Source organism: Aythya marila (genome assembly GCF_965140915.1).
Source record: "Aythya marila genome assembly, chromosome: 7".
NCBI lineage: Eukaryota > Metazoa > Chordata > Aves > Anseriformes > Anatidae > Aythya > Aythya marila.
The window spans coordinates 15,315,436-15,333,011 of NC_139048.1; the positions used below are offsets into that span (position 1 = coordinate 15,315,436).

Sequence of the window (17,576 nt, forward strand, 5' to 3'; positions counted from 1 at the left end):
CTTTCGCTCCCTCTATGCTTATTTTATTTTGCTTTCCACTTTGTACATATTCCACTTGGTATAAATAGTCTTCGTTAAGGCAAGAAAGTTAACCAGGGCAACCAGAAGAGAAGACAAGTCATGAGCATCTCAAATCACTTGGATACAGTTGGTCACTTATGCTGGCAAGAACTACTCAAGCCTGTATTAAAGCCCCAAGTCCAAATAACACGGGACAGGTGTCTGAACATGAGTCTGGTAACCTTACAGGGCAATGCCCTACCACTCAATTAATGATTGCTTTTAGCAGGTGATTTTCTCTTTCTTTACTAAAACAAAAACTGATCCTAAAAAAAAAAAAAAAAAAAAAAAAAAAGTATGTGAATTTTGCCCATTTGACTTAAAGTATCATTTTACAGAAATGTTTATGAATGCTCAAGTGGTGATTGCAATGGAGTGCTGATGTAAGAGGTATTTATGGCTGAGTGTGGATCATAGACCCAATTTACACAATGAAGAGAGTTCTTTAATCTTGTGGTTTTCTTTACAGTGCAGTTAAGACCCCAGCCCACAAGGGTCCGGAATCTGGGATTCTTCTCGGGTAGATCACACTGCCCAAAGAAAACATATGAACAAATACGCTGCTGAAATATGTTTTAAGAAACATTTTTTTAAGTAAAATAATGCTGTTCCTGGGATCAGATTGGGATTTATTTTCAGAAGCAACAGGCACTTCCTATTTCCCATGCTCTAATATTTGTTCACAATTAAAAGCCCAAGTTATTAAATTATAAATATATATATAGATTACAGACTTCTGTAATCATAAGGAACGTTTTGTCCACATCAATTTATTTCAACATGTTAGAAGAAGACAGTATATATATAGAAGATTCCAATCTACTTGGGTTTGTTGTGTTTTTTGGTTTTGTTGTTTTGTGTTTTTTTTTTGTTTGTTTTTTTCTAAGTAGCATGCTGTAACCATGGAATGTATCCAATTAATATTTAATTGGGTGAAATCTTACAACTGCTGCAGGATGACTTTTATGGCGCAGTTAACCAAAGTATTTTTGTTAGTGTTTGTTACACTAACAAAATTAACAAAATTAACAAACAGTGTTTGTTAACGTATAGTTTAATAGGGTATTAATCTTTTCAAGAGTATTACATACAAGATTGAATACAAAACCCTTGCTTTGTTTGATACACTGTGCACAGATTAATCCATTAACATACTCTATTTTGACATAAAATTATAGGAATACAGGAAACAAGAATAATGAAAATGGTACTGTTATTTTCCACATACCCGTAATTGTGAAACTTAATTACAGAAGAAAACAGCCCCTTCTGTCTGCCTTGCTGGTCACAATGGAGAAACGAGATCATGATGTGGCCAAGGCTAAATCAGGGTTCTGCTGCTCACAGGTTGATGGAGTGTATGCAGACCTGTTTTACAGACTGCTGGATTCCTCTTCCCACACAGAAACGGGACCAGCTGTGTGCTGTTTACGTGATACCATTTGTGGTTTATAATAGGGGTTACTTGAAACAAAAACATGCACTTTGTGGTACTTTGGAGGGAAATCTTGATCATGAAGCTTCAATTTCAAAGGGAGCATTCATAAAGTTATTTTAGATGCTCTAAGTCCTGTGGATAGCAAATAAATGTCAGGTCTAATGAAAATAAAGTCGATAATCGGTTTGAAAAATCCCATTTATTTAGCCTCCGGTGAGGGGGGGACGCGAGGCACGGGGGGCACGCAGGGCCTTCAGCACGCCCGTGAGGCGAGGAACCCGCTCGGCCGAGGCAGCTCCAGGGCCACACCGGCTGTAAACACCCCGGCCGCCAGGCAACGCGGTCGCCCCGGCCCCTCGCCCTCCGCCCGGGGACCGGCCCCGGCACCCGCTCGCCCCGGGCGGCCGCAGCGGGCACTGCGGCGGGCGCGCCCCTCAGGGCCCACCGCAACGCCGCCGCTCTGTCTCCGAGAGCTCGCCGCAACCGCGGAGCACGGTGCTCCGGAGGACTCGCCGGCATCGGTGGCCGGTGCCCGGTGTCGTCCCGGGTCGCGGCGGGGCGGAGGGCGAGGCGGGCGCCGCCGCAGGAGGGGCGGGAGTCGCCGCAGTGAGGCGGCGGCGGGCCGCGTTGCCATGGCAGCACTGCCCCAGCCGAGGGCTTAGGCGGGCGGCGGCAGCGGGCCGAAGGGAGAGGCAGGGGGCGCCCCGCGGCCGGGCCCCGCCGGGACGAGAAGGGGTTAAAGCGGGCGGGCGAGCGCGGCGCCGCGGGGGTCGCCGCCGGGGGCAGCCCGCAGGCGGGCGTGGGGATGTGCCACGGTGGGGGCCGTGCTCTGGGTGCGCGGCGGGGCTGAGAAGGCGAAGCCTCTGCTCCCTCCCCGGGCGGAATGGAGGCCGTGGGCGCTGCGGAGGATGGGTTTTATGAGGAGGAGGAGGAGGAGGTGACCTGCTACGACTTCGAGCCTCTGCCGACGCTGCTGGAGGACGAGGTGAGTGTGGCAGGGTGGGGGCAGCCCCACGGCGGGGCCGGGGGCACCGCAGACACGGCTGTAAGTGCTGCTGTGCCCATCGCGGCTCCCTCCTGCCCGGTGAGCCCAGCTGGGCTTGGTCCATCCCCATCCACCTTGTGCACACAACGGCAAAGTCATGGTCCTCCAGGATGGGGTGCCTCGTAATCCCTGTTGCGGCTGTGGGGTAGCTCTGCAGTTGTGAAGTGTTTCCTTATAGTACCTAATAAATAGCAATTTATTAAATGGGCAAAAGTATTTCCAGTGGCCACCAGCTTGATATTCATACAGTCATTTCTTATTGCCCTTTGTAAAAAGGCCTTTGTCAGGAGAAAAAAAAAAAAAATCTTTTGAATCTTTATTGTGCCAAATAACCTGTAGCTAAGTCTGGTTCTGTAATCAAATTTATCTGGACGTGTTTTGTTTTGCGCTTGCTTTTTTTTTTTTTTTTTTTTTTTTTTGCGCTCCTGCTTGCTTCCACAATGACATGTTCCTTACCCCTCAGTGAATGTTTGGATGAAATGGTAAGTTGTGTAAACTCTGAAGTCAAAGTTTGGAGAACCGTATGTGAGTTGCTTCCTCCCCAGACCAGCCCTTGTAGTCTTGCTTATTTGGTGTTTCAAGAACCCCAGGAATGTGTGTTTGAAAATGAGAAGTCCCTTCCAACCTCCATAAGCCATCTAATGGCTCAGTAGTTTCACCCTTCTGGTATTAACTGACTTTTCTAGTCTTAATCCAGAGTTCACTCTTATAAGTCAAATGTGTACTCTTCCTTCATCATCTGTAGTACTCAGTGTAGTAGGCCCTTTCAGACTGGCACATGCAAAATACAGAAGGCAGGTGGCAGTGGCCTCCCCTTTACACATAAGCTTAAATACTTCAATACAAATACTGAGTATTTACTCAGGATGGGAGAAGGCTGAGGGTCAAATCTTCCTTCTGTAGGAGGAAGACCTGAGCCCATTTCTCTCAGCTGCTTAACATATACTTTGATTGTAGATTCCCACCAGCCCCTTCTGTTTAATTACTCCAAGTACAGGAATATTTTCAATATTCTTGTTGAGAAAACAAACATGACCTTCTTCAAATCTGATGAATGTACTGAATGACGTTTGCTGTATTATCCGTGACTCTAGAATAGATTGTTTTGAAATTTGTATAAACTATGTTGACAAAAAGGTGCCAGAAAGCTGTGAATGCTGAGGTGCCTACTTAGATGCTTAGTCACTGACTAGAGCCTGTGCTTCTCGTTGCTTTACGTGGTGAGGCCGGTGTCTGATGTATGTGGTTTATAGAAGCCAACATGTGAAGCTGGATGCTGCCTGAGCAAATGAATAGGAAATAGGGGGAATGATGTATTTAAAATATATTTATTTACCAAGACTCTCTTGGTCTAAAACTCCTTGATTTATTTTTTTTAAGAAGCTGTCTGTGGCCAATTATTTTTTCTCTTCCACTTTTCTCTGCTTTATTACATATACTACTAAACTGTGTTTTATATTTTTTGAAGAAAATACAAGGGAAAACTGAAATCTAAAGGGAGTAATTAAAATATTATATTAAAATATGTCTGAACAGCTAATTTATCCTAGTTATCATACGGTAAATAGCTTTTTCAGGTATCTTCTGCTGATCATGAGGCAAGTGAGGAAGGCTTCTGTCTCTACGTAACAAAGACTCTAGTTTTCCTGTAAATCTTCAGTGGACCAAAATGTTGCAGTCATGGCTTTCCAGAAGCTCCAGCTTGCCAAAAAGTGCTTTGTTATGGTCTTAAAACAAATACACGTCTCAGTATTTTCAATCCCTCATTCTCTAACAGGTGCTGCTTTGCTGCAGTAGATCAAGATAGTGCAGCCATTTGAGAAATACAGTTTCCATAAAATAAATAACTTCATGTCCTGAAACCTTCCTTCTTGGAAGGACAAAGGTTTCTTGAATGGTTGTTTGCCATTTAATTGTTGTTGTTTTGCTTTGTTTTTGGTTTGTTTTTGTTTTCTAATCTTCACCCATACATCCATTGCTGATGAAAGCCACTGAACGTGAGCTCAGCTTTCTTTATTGCTTTGTTTTGTTTTACCTAACTTTCTCTTTACCTGGAAGGAAGATAAATTTGTTTGACATGAGTTCGTCATCCTTCATTTAGTCCCCAAAACAAAGATGGTTTTGTATGTTTAAACTACATGTATCATTGCTGATGATCAGTATCATCTCTAGAGCTCAACCTGAAAGCTTGACTCAAAAGGAAGTCAAGTCCTGATCATGACTGCACCTTGACATTGTGGCTGTCTTAAAGTTTGCAGTTGTTAGGTGTTTATTATAGTATCTCTAAAATAAGCCATTCTTGTCCATATGCACAGCTGAGACTCCTGTTTTTGCATCTTGATTAATGAAACATTCATTGCAGTTTTGGCAAATGTAGTCATGTCACCTAGGTATCCAGCTTGGATGATCCTAGAAACATTAAAAATTAAAAATAATTACTGGTTCATTGCTTTGATCACAGATTTTTTTTTTTCCATGAAGTTATGATAAGCAGTTTGTCATCCTGTCCCAAGCCTGTCCGCATCCTTTCAGCTTGATCAGCTTCAAAGCCTTATGACTTGTGGTCCAGCTCCTTGTCATGTGCGTATGTTTTCACATATAAGAACCTCTGTGCTGCCTTCATGCTTGACAGAAGTTTCTCATAAAGATGTGCAAAGTTTCCTCATCCATCCTCAAAATCTGATGGCAGTGTTGCACGTAAGGTTCTGAGCACAGCGCAGAGAAAAAGAGATCTGTTTTTTTCACGTACCTGAGTTGTGTGGGTTTTTGGCTCTTCCTTATTATATAGGACTGAACTCTGAGGGTTGAGGGTCTGTGATTAGTGCTTGAAAGCATTATGATAATAACAGCCATTAGTGAACCAATCCCCCTGTAAAATTTGGCAAAAATTACAGTATTTAATCTAGAAGTTAAGGTTCACAAAGCATGATTTATTTCATGGTTTTTTTTTTTTTTTTTTTTCTTATAAATATTAAGTATTATACTTTAGACTGAAAACCGAAATTTTGGACTAAGGATTGGCTTTTTTTTTTTCTTTTTTTTTTTAAAAGAATGTGGTGAATGTAGTACTTTATTCTCCAAAAGACACGCTAACAAACTGTTACCCCATCTGTAAATGGTAATCCAGATCTTATTGACATTGTCCAGTAATGAGGTACATAAATTAAGTTATAACTGTATTTTTCAAGTTTGTCTCCAGGATTAAAACTTTAAACCACTGCAACTCAGTTTCCATTTCAGAACTCTAGAATATCTCATGCTATTTTGCTGACCAAGGGAGAGTTTATTTTCTGTGTTCTAAGTAATGAGCGTTTGTCTTCAATTCAAGGTATACTTATCATTCAGAAGTATAGTCTTTAATCTTAATTACTATTTATAATTTAATGACAAATAACATAGTTAATAATGGTATAGCTTTGCTACTAAGTAGCTTCTGTAGATATTTCCATTTTTCTGTTTGCTTATTTTTTTTTTACTGATGGAATTGGCGTTTTGATTGTTTTTATGCTTTTGTCATGCCTTTAAATTCATGGAAACTTTACTTCTGTAGCTACAGGTAACGTATTAGTATTCTAAAAACAGACAAAAAATGCTCAGCTGCTTGCATTATTTCTGAATGTCTTTACCAGAAAAGCTACATTTGAGCTGCATTTTTATTTATTTATTTTTTTTAAACAAACTTTTTATAGCCTTGCTGTAATGAAATGGTCAAATGAAGCTGAGATACAGTTTCAGGTAGTAATTTAGAAACAAGTCTGTATGCTGTTTTGATCACAAGAGCATTGGGAATAATGGAGAAGTCTATGACAACTAAAATGTTTCTATTTTAAGTCAAAGAACACTTTTCCTGCAGGAATTTTGACTTTTGAGGCTTTATTAAATGGTCTAGACCACTAAACTTCACAACAGCATCATTTTTAAGACATGCCAGTTTAGAGGGTACTTGTTCACTGTTAGGGAAAACTGCTGTGAAGAGAATTTAAAAGTAGTTTATCCAGGGGCACCTGGGAGAATTTAAGAGAGACATGGATTAAACAAAATATTTTGATTTAGTCTCACTGCTTTTACCTCTGAATGGTGTGTTTCCCTAACTTTGATGCGGTGTTTACGTAACTCCCTAGTAAGTCTCTTTTTGGTGTTAACATACTGTGATACCTTTGTTCAGGTTAAGTATGCCTCTTTGAGACAAACTGTAAGAGCAACATCATTCTCTTTGTGTTCTCAGGGTGTTAATTGCTGTCCTAGAAAGTCTGAGAAGTTGCTGGAAACATTAGTTGTAGCCAATTGTGTCAAATGTAATCTATGATACTCAAAGTAATGTCATGAAATGCGAAGTAATTTATGAATTCGTGTCTTGGCAGGAGAATGTGTCCCTTGCTGATATTTTGTCACTGCGGGATAGCTGTCTTACTGAGCAAGATATTTGGGCAATCTGCCTGGAGTGTTGCCATTCTCTGAAGAGCATTGCCCATTCTGCAATCTTCCAGACACTCTGCATCACTCCTGACACACTGGCTTTTAACACCAATGGCAATGTATGCTTCATGGAACAACTCAGTGGTAAGTATTTGTGTTTCCAGGCAATTTGTTTTAAAACTGTGGAAACTCATTCTGAGAGGCTGTAGGAAAGCATTATATTTTATTCTTCAGACTTGTAATTAAAGAAAAAAAAAAACTTTAAATGGGTTAATATAGTATGAAATTATATGCTTAGTTTTGTGATTGATAGGCTTTTATGAGCTTGATTAGAAGACTCTTCCCAGTTATTTTAAAATATTTATCCAGTATTTCCATTTTGAACACTGGTTATGTGTTGCTGTATCTAGGTACCTATGTCTTTACTTTTGCAAAGCACATTCTTGGTTTTGCCTCTTCTGGTTCTTTTCATTTTATGGTTGTGTTGTATTTCTGGAAAAATCTGACACTGTGTATCTTGATGGTTGTGGCCATAGAGGATGGGGAATTTTAGTGATGTTTGCTGCTAGAAAGGAAAATTCTCTTGAATATTTTTGAGTTGTGATTTTAAATTCAACAAGGTTAGTGAATGACTGGAGAATGATTTTAAAGTGTTAAATACCATTATGCAGTAGCATGTAAGATCTTCAGGTATGGTAAGAGATTAATTAAGGGGGGGGAGAAAGGCTTAACTTCAAATATGGCTTCTGATATCAGTGTAGACAAAAAAAAAAGCCCATATTGTTTTTCACATTTCACATGACGCATCTCAAACATCTTTGTCTTGAGCCTGCTAGGAATGTTGTGAAACAAACAAAAAAAGCTCTTATTTTGTAGTCTTTTTTAAATTATGCCATCTTGCATGTAGAAGAACTGTTTTTAGACCATACATACTCCATTCAGGTATTTATTATGTTTTCTTTAATCTAACTTATTTTTAAATCTAAGTGTTTATTCGTTTAGTTTAAAAAAAAAAAAAAATAGATCACATTAGAAAAAAGATAACTTTGCAACATGAATATTAGTTACGTTCTGTAGAGTTAAATATTGTATTTCAAGTAAGCATGTAACAAAATACTGTTCATAAATATAACATTTTTTCTCATTATTATTGTGGTATTTGTGTTGCAGTTAGATTACTCAAATATATTTGAACTTTTAGTTCTACGTTAAAAGGGTAGCATGGAATTAATTTCCTTTGGTTTAAAGAGCTCATAACTTGAAATTTGGTGGAAGGGTAGGCTTTGTATTCATAAGGACATTAAAAAAAAAAAAACTTGTTGAAGGGGGTAAATCTAATGGGTGAAAAACACCCTAATCTAAGATTTTTTTGTTTGCAGCTTAGAAAGGAGGAAAAAAATTACTTCCTTCATAATGTTTTAGTTCAATTTAATAGCTGGCAAACAATTGATCCAGGAATTCGCCCTATTCAAGTATTTAAAGTATGTGAGAATATAATAATGAGAATAATGAGAATTCCTATGCAAAGCAAATGACATACAAAAATTTTGTTCTCTGAAGTCATGTTAGTCTCTAATGACTTTTCATTAGTTCTGTTTAAATAAAGTTGTGTTTTTCCTAGAAATGCAAAAACTTGTGTATATTCTATTTTCATCCTCCCCTGTACCCTTGGGTTTTTCTCTTCCCCTTTCCCTCAAATATTGTTACGATTACAGTTTGCTAGATAGGCCCTTCTGGAAGTTGTCTTTTTTTGCTTCCTCATGGTTGCTGCTTATGCATTTCATTTTCCAGAAGAAAATGATAACCTCTGGACTTGCTTGCCAGCACAAAAAAATGAGCAGCCTGTCACCTCTGCTTTTGCAGAGTTCTGCTTCCTGCAGGTTCTGTGGCGCTAAGGAAAGTGACAAACGTCCAATAGCTCTGATATCTTCTTGTCTATTCAAATCAAGCAAATCTCTGTTTTAAACTTTATAATAAAAGAATATGGTGAGCTTTACTGGTGATTAAAAACTATACAGTTGTACAGCCTTTAAACTGTTCTCTGGAAAGAAGGGGTAGAAGGTAGCTGTAATATATAAATATGTAGAACAAGTCTTCTACCATATTTCTGAGCTTACTGTCTTCACAACGTGAGTTTTGCATTTTACTTCTAAAATACAGACACAAAGTTGTTTTCAGTCAGACACTTTTTTAATCCCTTAGTGTTTTTGACTGGGTTCATGTGATGTCCACATAGTGTGTGGACATTGCTGCTGCATCCAAGCATGCATGTAACATCAGTTTCTCTTAGGAAGTTTCTTCCATCTGTCTCTTCAGTCAGTAGTGACTGCTGCAGTAGCTCAGTTCTCTGCTAGGCAGCACACAAATGGGGGATGTATTTCCTCCAACTGTTAATGTAATTAACACACACACGCCACAGCTGAGCCACACAAGCTGGTAACTTGGTCCAAGCATAAAGGTTTGAAGACATGTAAGAAGTAGTTAGGTTTGGTAAATGTATTGCTTTGGGAAATAGTGTCTTCTGACGGACAGTTTGAAAATGGCATTTTAGTTTACTTATGGTACTAGAAACATGAATGACAAGTTCTTTGTAGATCAGATATGAGTGAACCAAAATACTGCTAAATACAGTTTTTCATATCAGATAAGAATGTGCCTTATACACTAATAATGCAAGTTTGTTTTTTTTTTTTTTAATACAACTATTAATTTCTAATCTAATACATTTCCTTTTCCTTTCAAAGATGATCCAGAGGGTGCCTTTGTTCCACCAGAATTTGATATCACCGGTAACACTTTTGAGGCAAGTTCATAAATTTCTGTAAATAGTGGGGTTCAATCATCTTTAATATTTCCATAGTACCAAGTGCTCAGCATTCTCAATGTACAATCCTAGCACATTTAAAGATTATGAATTTTGCTGTTTTAGGAACATGGTGTGTGTTTTATAGAAATAAAAAATAAACTTAAGTGTTTTTACAGAAAATTAATATTTTGTTCACTGACTGTTAAAGTCTGAGAAGCTATTTTGACTGTATAACATGTCTTAAACCACAGCTGGTTTATATTACGTTCACTGGTATCCTTCACTGGTTATATTTGCTTGTTTGGGGACTAGCCATGAACTTTTATGATTAAATATAAAATTTATTTCCTATCCTCTTCAGTAAAATAATTCATGGAAGGGTAATCAGCAGTATTATCTTTGATTTAATGAAGAAACAAATGACTATCTGTTGCTTCGCAATGCACAAATGCTCTACATTGTTAAATTAAATTAGATTTAAATTGTTTATACTAATTCATTAGCCTCCCAAGTCAACCATCTCATTGCATACTGCAAGAGTGCTTACTTGCTTAGTATCTGTGCTTTTTTAATACATTATTTTTTGTGGCATGTATTTTTAGATAGAACATGTTGCTAATTAAAGCATTTGAATTATTGTCCTTCACAGTATAGAAGAATTTAGTCTGCGTCTTCATTGTTCAACACAAAAACCTTCTACTTTTCATAATTTTCTTCTTCATAGTCACTTTTATAATCCTCTGTGTTGCCTAAGGGGAAAAAGGGTAAGTGAACCTTGGAATTGTGTAGTACTGCAAGTATGATGAGAATGATAAGGCGGAGGAGAGGAGAAATAAAATCAGAATATGAAGTAGCAAAGTCTTTGAAGTTCAGGGATGTGACATTTTTCCTGTTGCTGTTAATGTAGTTATATAGGTCATCTATCGAATTTTGAATTTGATTTTTTTTTCACTCAATTTCCTGTCCCATTCCCAAGCTGGTGTGTTTTGTTTTGTTTTGTTTTTTCTTGGGGCTAGGGAGTTGGTCAGGGAGGGTTTTTAGGAGGGAACTGGCATTTTATGTAAACATAAAAAACGCAGTAGTCTTTACATGCAGATGTGATTGAGAAAAGCAAGTTCTAAAGTGACCCAAAGGTGACTATTTCTTTGTTTCTTTGCTTTTGTTATACGTCTGAAGCTGCAGTTAAAAACTTCTGGGGAAAATATGTTCTCCCTGCTTTGTCCCTCAACAAGTCTCTAAGACTCAAGACAAAGACACTTAAAAGATTTGTGGAGTTATTTACTCCTCTGGAAAACTTGCATTTTTTCCCCCCTTTCTCTGCATCTAGGAGTTGCTGAACCCCTGATATTGTATGTAGCAAATAGATGTACTGAAATAGATTTTAAGACTAAGGACAAAGTGAAATGGGAATTTGGGAAGACTGTAGGAATACAAAATCACATGAAACTTTAGTTCTGTCTGATATACAAGGCCATTGTATTCCTCTTGGGCAAAACTCATCTGCATACAGGTTCATTTTTTATTTTTAAAATTTTCTCTTATGGCAGTTCGTACAAGCCTGTGAAGCCTCGTTGAATCCTAATACCAAGCACAGTACAAACAACAATTACACAGTCAAGGAAGGCAGTTTTGAGTCAGGAGTGGCTCTGAACATTGACTCTTGCTTTCTTTGCAAAGGTTGATGAAAGTACCTGAAGGTATATATTTAAATGGAAGAGGAGCAGTGACAACCTGTTCTTGTGTGTTGTGAAATGAGATAAGGGCTGGGTATGCTGATTTCTGTCCACTTCCCGTATTTCTTCAGCAAGTTGAGGAGCCTTGCAAAGCAGAAGACCAGTGCTACAGGACTGTCCTGTTGCCTCAGTTGTTTTCCATTGACCAAGCTAGTGCAATGCGCAAGACTGAAAAGCCAGTGCTTTTCCCTTTGAGGCAGGAGGTGTGTTGTTTTGCTCTGGAATTTGTGTGCCTCTTGTCAGACAGCTGGGGGATTCTGGGCATTCATGGAAGTTTCAAAGCTTTACTTCCTGCTGCTTGTAGATTTTGGTTCACTTATATAAGTGCTTGATCAGATTTTGCCAGGGATCCACACTGACCTCAACTTGCTTTTGCAGCTTCTAAGACCTGCAGTAGGTTAATCCTTATGTCACTAGTTCTACAATATTGTAAAATATCGTAGTCTTTCCAAGTTATTTTTTTCTTGCTGCTAAAACTTCAAGTTCTTCTGTTTTTCAAAGGTATTTATACTTTTGCCTGTCCCCTCACCTTCTATTATGCAGTAGTGGAATACGACTGTCTAAATGCACCTCTGTGAGGAAACTCTAGGCACTTGTGCTTTCATGGTATTATAAGATTCTTTGTACTATACCAATAAGCTGGACTTCTTATAGAGGCACGAAATCTTGTGTTACTGCTTGCTCCTTCCTTGGTAATGACCTTGCTTAGTTGTACTTTGTTGGAGGATCGTTTCTGCAGCTTTGCATGTATGCTTTGTTGAGATCATTGGAAAGTAGTGTTTATATTGAAACTATTCAATTTCAATATAAAGAGAAGAAATGAGTATTGGAACTACTAATTATTTTCATTGTGGTCTGTGACAGCTGTTACTCTGGTGTCAAAAGCTCAGCAGATTTAAAATACTTGTCAGCCAGAGGTTTTACTTGATTTGAGCATGACCTATTTTGTGGGTTAAAAAATGGAAGTGTACAGTGAGGTTTGTATAGCTACTGGATGACTTCTTCCTCTTCAAACTCTTAAAATCTTTTAAATAAAGCTACAGTTTTTTCAACAAGAGATGTTTTGTTTCCTCCTTTGTGAATTACTGATCCAGACCTCTAATGGAATTGTGACTCCAGTCTAATTAGTTACTAAACTTAGCTGGTACTCATAAGCACACACAGGAAACGAAATGCATTGCTGTCCTAGTGCCTGAAACAACACAATTAAAAATTTCAGTTTCTTGTGAGAATTTTGAATAACAAGAGATCTAAAGCTTGGTCCACAGGCCAATGCACAGGACTGAAAAGTGATTAATTTCACATGGTTTGTTTTAGACTTGCACTTTTTTTCTTGACCTGCTTTGTGTTTGTCAAGGGAGGATAATAACACCAACTTCAGTTACCATTAATAGTAGGAAAGTAAAAAAAAAAAAAAAAAAAAAAAACACCTAGCTTTTCAAGGACTTGTCTATTCTATACCTGACACCAAAAACGACTGTTTAGAGAGAATGATGTTAAGTTCATTTTAATTATTTTCCTCTAACTGTGCTATAACCTTACATACTGTTGCTATTACAGTTGTGCCCCAGTAACTGTGCTGTTAAGGGTTGGTGATGCAAAGAGGGAGGGAAGTAGGAGGACAAATGAGATAAATGTTTCTTCATTTCCTAGGAGATAAACTTTAGAGTTACAGTTCATACTGTAACTCGAAGAGGTAGATTTCTCTACAGTACGTTTTAGTATATTTTTCATTTTTATTACTAATGCATATGCAGGTATGCGATGTGGTTGGGTTTGGTAAAAATCTTCTGGTGACTGAAGCTATTATCTGACTGCACAGATGGAAAGATCTGTTTTCTGCTTCTCCTCTAATTTGCTATAGCAAATACTGACTGTTTTTTTTGTTTTCACTGAACCTTGAGCTAAGTCAGCTAGAAATAAACATCTGAGTATAAAGGGCTAGCCTCACATTACGTAATGCTCTACTAGTGTGTTGTTGTAGAGAGCAGTATAAAGTGAGCTTTTTTTTTTCTTTTAGAAAAGCACAGAGACTGAGATGCAAAAATACATATTTGAGGTTTCTTTTGAAATTGGCAATATTCTTTGCTTAGCAAATGATTCAGCTTCAGTATAAACTAATACCGAGTCTTGATTCCTAAATAGAAAAGCCTTTTCTTTAATCGAACTTTTTGTAATGAAAATGGTTTTTTTTTTTTTTTTTTGCCCTGGGCAGTACAGTGTTAGACTTGTGAAGTTTGACCAATGGGAGGCACAACAGGAATAGTTAAATATTGGTGAGTTCATTAATAGCCTTAGTTCCATCACTATCACTACAATAGAAGTTTGCCTCAGGTTAAAAACATTGGCTGTCTCAAACCAGTTTCAAATAGCTATTTGTCTGTATCACAAAACTGCCATTGAGTCTGACACAGAGGTTCATTGATGCAGAACCCCACATTTCTAAGACATGAGTTTTCAGTGAGATGAAGGACTAATGTCTGCCATGTGTGAACTTGCATTTATAATCTTTTTAATAATATGGCTATTCAATTTTGCTTGTTCTAGGGAACGTCTATCAGAAGTCAGTGAATTTTCAGTCATCTGTCTTTTTTATATCTAAAGCAGACTGGATAATGCTCCTGTTTAATGACTTCTTCCATTATTTAGAGGTGATAAAATACAGTAGTTCTGAAAACTCAGTGCGCAGCAGGATTAAAGTTTTTCAGGGATGAAAGAACTGACAAAATGATATGGAGTTGAATACTGCCTTGAAGGGGGAATGGGGAAATATGGGATAGAGAATGGGAAGAAAGTGAAGTTCACAGTTGTTTTCTCATCTAGAACTTCTTGCTTTCTGCTATCATAGCAGAAGTGGGGCATGCTGATCTCTCAGCTGGGAGAGAATCAGAACTAGAAAAGGCTGAACACTGCCAGGCTCTGCTAGAATCTGACAGCTGTTGACTTGCAGTTCTCAGTGGATTATAGGTGATTTAGTCAAAAAAAAGAAAAGCCTTTGAGTATTTCAACAACCTTAAAACTAAACAAAAGCCAATTCTATGCAAACCGGTACAACTAATTCAAATAAGAAAAATAAACTAAGTATTTTGATTTGGTTTTGAAAAGTAAATAGTTAAGATTAATGTGTCTTATTCCTATGAAATGTGGAAAGGCAGTTGGATTGTTATATACTGTATAAATATTCTTATAAGCATATAAACACATGGTTCAAATGTCTAATGAAACCTACTGGTCTAGGGACTAGATAAAATAAGGTTCAGGGTATATGTCAGTCCTACTAAAGAAAACTGAGCTGACAGTTTGGTACTGTAGTATTTCTCAATAGCTGATCATTACTGCTCAGGTCTCAGCTGTTGGTCCTTCTCTAAATTATAAAGCATTCTTTCCAACAAATCAGAACAGCAGAAGGTATAAAGGAAGTCTTGCTTTTGCCACTTCCCTGGCCTTTTAAAGCAGTGGCTTTGAATGCTATGAGATTATCGCTATGTTCTGTTCTTTCTTTAGCTCTGGGAGGGGAGGGGAAAAAAAAAGACTTTTTACCTATTCTTCTGGAGGGTTTTTTGGTTTTGTTTTTATCTGATGGGGAAATAAGTCTTTTGAAACAGCTTGTGCACTTTTTATTGCGTTCTACTTCCTTTAATCTCATGTAGTCTCCTTTAGAGACTAATTCTTCGTAACAGCAGAAAGGCTTCTCATCAGCAAATGGTAACTTTTCTCTTCCTGTAGTCTAAACCATTCTCTTTTCTGAATGTTATTTAAAACTGTCTTTTCCTTCAGTGACAAAAATAAATTACTTTTATTTGGTTATCTGGGCTTCTGCTGTGCTATAGAAGAGGAAATGAAATCTTCCTGCTCTTGCTTTTGCATCATTGGCCCAATTGAGGAAAAGTCAGGAACTTTATGATGAACAAATATTACCCTTTAGTTGCTTTACACAAAGAGCTAACCAAAAGAAGGAATGTGAGACCAACAGGATTTATTTTTTTTACAGCTGTCTTTTTTTTGTTAGTGTTATATATAGAATCCCTTAAAATGTATAACTTGATTACCCTCAAAAAACATACAGCTAGTTGGTTAGTTTTGAAGTTGAGCTTGCAAAATTGTCATATCGGTCTTCTCTAACAGGTTTTTTGAGCCTATTGTCTCTAAATCTGAAATGCAACTTTTTAGACTTCTATTTTCATCAGTAGAAGTCTGTCTCATAGGCAGAGAAATGCCCTCAGAAGAAAAATAATGGAGTGTATAGATGCCCTGCTCAATGAAAATGAGCAGTACTTTGTTTCTTCTTTATTAGGTTCTTATAAGTGGGCATTATTAAAGCTAATCTATCTGTAAGAGAAGACTCAGGGGAGACCTCATTATAATGTCCTTACTATCAGCAATAACTTAACTTTCTATTGCACTTACCACTTATTTCCATAATTTACTCTTTAACAGACTTTTATAATCATTTTGAAGTATAAGCCTGAGTCCTTAAAGACAACAAGACCTACGAAAATATTCCCCGTCATTACTTGATGTCAAAATATGTCTCACATGAATTCTATGTCAGTTTTACATGGTTATTTGGGTCATAAACAAAGATCCATGATAACTGCTAGTGTCTGGAGACTAAATATTTGTTATTGTTCCAGGGAATATAATTTTTTTAACCATTTATATATGTGTCACTTCACCAGGGTATGAGAACATTTGTAAATACCTTCTTCCTGAAAAGTTCAGAAACTGGTTGATCTAGAATTAGATGGCAGAAGAGAGAGTCTCAAAATTTCATCTGAAGATTATGAAACAATTTCAGTCTTCACTATGAGTTGAATGGTCATAGTTAGGCTGCTTTAGATTTAGTTAACAGAGCCTTCAGGATTATGACAAAAGGTTTCCACCTACGCATCATTTTCCTTAATTACAGCATTTCAAAGAGCAACTGAGAATGAACATACATTTAAAGTTAAGGATCTTGTCTCCTGGGAAGACCATTGTGAGTGGCTTAGACTTTCTCAGGTGACCACTGGAGCAGGTTTTGTTTAAACCTGTTGGTATATATTTGCTTCAGGATTCTTGAACATCCGAGCCCTTTCACCAAGTTACTAAAGTCAGGTGCTCCTTTCTCTCAATATGTTGTCATTAGGCAACAGGTGTTGCCACTTCATTTAGGGATGCTGATTTAATCAATTTGTCATTTTGGAAGAAGCCTGTGAGTGTAGTGTATGTGTTACACTTCCAGTGTAAATTTCTTTGTGTGCAGGCTGTACAGTTCAAGTCATATCATATTATACATCAGTTCTATACATCTTGTCTAATAGACAAGAAAGAGCAAGGTTTAATTCTGCAGAAAACATTCCCTTATGAAACTTCAAAAAAAAAAAAAAAAAGCCTCCCTGTTTATCCTCCTCTGTTTACTTTCCTGACATACTATGAGTGCTACCTACTCATTGGCCATTTCTGTCACCTACAACTGTTGTGTGAAAATCCATGTTTTAAGGGAATAAACAAGGTCTGAGATCAGAGGCAGTGATGCTCTTTGAATGTTGTCTCCCAAGATACTATGTGGTATGGTAAGTTCAGAAGTGTTTGTCCAGTTCTTTGTATCTGCAGTTCATTAAAGATCTTTATTCCTCCTAGAAAATTAGAAAGAATCTATTCAGATTATTACTTAAAAGAGCAACAAACTGGTTACTGCACGGTGACAGTACTTTGTGCCAGAATCCTGGTGTTGGTTCATGGCGTGATAGGGGAACTGGGGGATTGTTCAAGTTTATTGGCTTATAGTGAGGTATCCTCCTTCAGTTATTTAGTTCCAAAATGTGAAATAAGCATACCATAATAGGGCGTTATGTGAATGGATCACTCATCTTGCTGACAGATTTTACCAGTAAGCATTTTCTCTTAAGTTTAAGAAAAAAATAATATTGTTTAAACAAAACTTCAATAACTACAAATGACATTGCCATACAATGAAAATAAATCTTGTATTTTTGCAGTTGAGAGAAGATGGAAGTAGTCTGCTCAGCATGCATATAACAATTTCCCAGGTTTTCTTGTTTCTGTGCCTACAGGGAATAAATTGTGTTAGTTTAG

The 17,576-nt window shown here is 37.6% G+C and overlaps 1 protein-coding gene across 1 annotated transcript in view; it reads left to right on the plus strand.

Annotated features, from left to right (window-relative positions):
• Positions 1-2,381: 2,381 nt before the first annotated feature.
• Positions 2,382-17,576, plus strand: part of KNDC1 (kinase non-catalytic C-lobe domain containing 1) — a gene marked incomplete at both ends in the record, with an annotated part of 60,022 nt that continues 44,827 nt past the window's right edge. The window contains 3 exons of the mRNA XM_082764376.1: positions 2,382-2,483; positions 6,905-7,103; positions 9,704-9,762. Of these exons, the coding sequence (XP_082620502.1) occupies positions 2,382-2,483; positions 6,905-7,103; positions 9,704-9,762 (360 nt within the window). The remainder of the gene's footprint in view (positions 2,484-6,904; positions 7,104-9,703; positions 9,763-17,576) is intronic.